This window comes from Mus pahari, chromosome 9, assembly GCF_900095145.1.
Source record: "Mus pahari chromosome 9, PAHARI_EIJ_v1.1, whole genome shotgun sequence".
In the NCBI taxonomy this organism is placed as follows: Eukaryota; Metazoa; Chordata; class Mammalia; order Rodentia; family Muridae; genus Mus; species Mus pahari.
Window position 1 is genome coordinate 92387252 of NC_034598.1, and position 2017 is coordinate 92389268.

General features: G+C 51.6%; 1 protein-coding gene across 2 annotated transcripts in view; it reads left to right on the forward strand.

Moving 5' to 3' along the window:
• The first annotated feature begins 1369 nt into the window (after positions 1–1369).
• Positions 1370–2017, forward strand: part of C9H12orf73 (chromosome 9 C12orf73 homolog) — a 3864-nt gene continuing 3216 nt past the window's right edge. The window contains exons 1-2 of one of the 2 annotated variants that reach the window (XM_021205585.2): positions 1370–1633; positions 1775–1891. In XM_021205585.2, coding sequence (XP_021061244.1) covers positions 1784–1891 — 108 coding nt within the window. In that variant the 5' untranslated portion in view covers positions 1370–1633; positions 1775–1783. The remainder of the gene's footprint in view (positions 1634–1774; positions 1892–2017) is intronic. The other variant, XM_029542420.1, reaches the window with a different exon arrangement.

The following is a 2017-nucleotide window of genomic DNA, read 5'->3' on the forward strand; positions in this document are numbered from 1 at the left end:
ACAATTAGGCTAGGCTATATCCCTGCTCTAGTGAAGCAGAGACAAGCCGATCTCTTGGGTTCACTGGGCAGCTAACCTATCCAATTTTGGGAGCTTCAGGTCAATGAGACACCCAGTTTGGAAGAGGAATAAAAGGAAAAAGAGAGGAAAGGACAGTGCCTGGGGTGCAATGCTCCAGAAGTTGTCCTTTGACTTCTAAATCGCATATGTGCACACACATGAACAGTCACAGAAAACTTGGGCATAATGTTGATTGCCTTAGTTGTAGGTATAGTCTTCCAGATGTACACATGGCAAACACATAAGATTGCATACTTTATGTGAGATTATTATATGTCAAATTTAATACCATATAGTTAAAACTAGTTTTTTTTTTATTATCATGAAGTTAAAAAAAAAAAGGCATGTTTGTGTGCCTGTGTGTGTGTGTGTGTAAGAATTTACAGAGCTGTCTCTGCTTCCATCATGTGGGGCTGGGGGAACAAAATTGTGTCTCCAGGTTTAGTGACAAACGCCCCCCAGAGCCTGAGCAATTTTGTGCCCAGAGTTAAAAAAAAAAAAAAAAAGTTATCTCGATTCCTGTTACACAATGCTACCTTAATGCTTCAGAATTCTTGCAGTTTACTTAACAAAAATGAACCCGCAATCAAAGCATGAACCCACAATAAAAACCCCTCTCACATTAAGTAACGTGGTTGGAGGTCTCTTTTCCAGTAAAACCACGACCCAAAGGCACTGTGCCTGGGTGTGGCTTGTGTAGTTTCAAAGAACCTCAGGAACCAGGAGAATAAAGCTTTGAGCTGCTCCCTCTAGAGCAGTGGTTCTCAACCTTCCTAATGCTTCCACCCTGCAACACCCTCAGGATTTTTTATTTAATATCCTCAGGCTGTGGTGAGCCTCAACAATACAATTTATTTTGTTGCTATTTTATAACTGATTTTGCTATTGCTGTGACTTGCAAATCTCTGATATACAGGAAATCTGACAGACGACCCTCAGGAAGCGGTCAGTGAGGCCTTCCAAAGGTGTCCGATTTGCAGGTTAAGAAGGGCTGCTGTAGTGTCATCTTCCCTTTGCGCTTGCAAGTTCTGTGCTGCGAAACCACGCCTCTTCCATGCGAAACCACGCCTCTTCCATGCGAAACCCCGCCTCTTCCTAACCACGTGGGACACGTGCCGGTTCCTTTGTGCGAAAGAACAAACGATGCTGTAAACACCACAGTGGCCAGGAATGGCAAACGTAGGATTGGGACAGTGACCAACCAGGAGCTAGGATCCCAGGCTGGCTAAGGCGTGGAAACGGTCAAATAACCCCCCCCCCCGCCCTCCAAATTTCCAGCGCCCCACGTCCGTCAGAGACAATCGAGTGCGCCTGCGCACGCATTGCCCTCGCTTTCCGCTCCGTCGCTGCGTCTGACCGTGAACTTTGGTTCCTGCCCCCTGGCGGTCGGTCCTGGCTCTGGAGGGACCCTGTGACCTGTCGCCCTGCGCGCGTGCACACCGCGGTATAGCCCGGCGCGCGCATTTCGTGGAAGGAGCGAGGGGCTGCAGCGTCTCCCTGAGGCCGAGGGAGCGAGGAACCACCACCCGGGCCCTCCTTCCCCTGCTCGGCGGGCGCTGGCTGCAGCTAGCAGGTGCCCCGCTCGCCGATCATGGGGGAGGAAGTTGGCGGGGAAACCCGAGGCGGTGTCGCGACTCCGCCACCAAGGGTCAGCGGTCAGGCCATCTGAAGGCTCCCCAGCGCTCTAACGCTGTGCCCTTTCCGTCCCTGCCAGCTCTCCACCATGCCCGGGGGCGTACCCTGNTCCGCCTACTTGAAAATGCTCTCCTCCAGCCTCCTGGCCATGTGTGCGGGAGCCCAGGCTGTGCACTGGTACTACCGGCCTGACCTGGTGAGTGCTGTGGGGCTCATGCCCATCCTTGGAGTGAGACCCTAGCGTTCCGTCCAGTTTGCTCAGTCCCTCTTGACTTTTAGATTGTCCCCAATGTTTGGATACCTAGTGCTGCAGCAGCTCGCT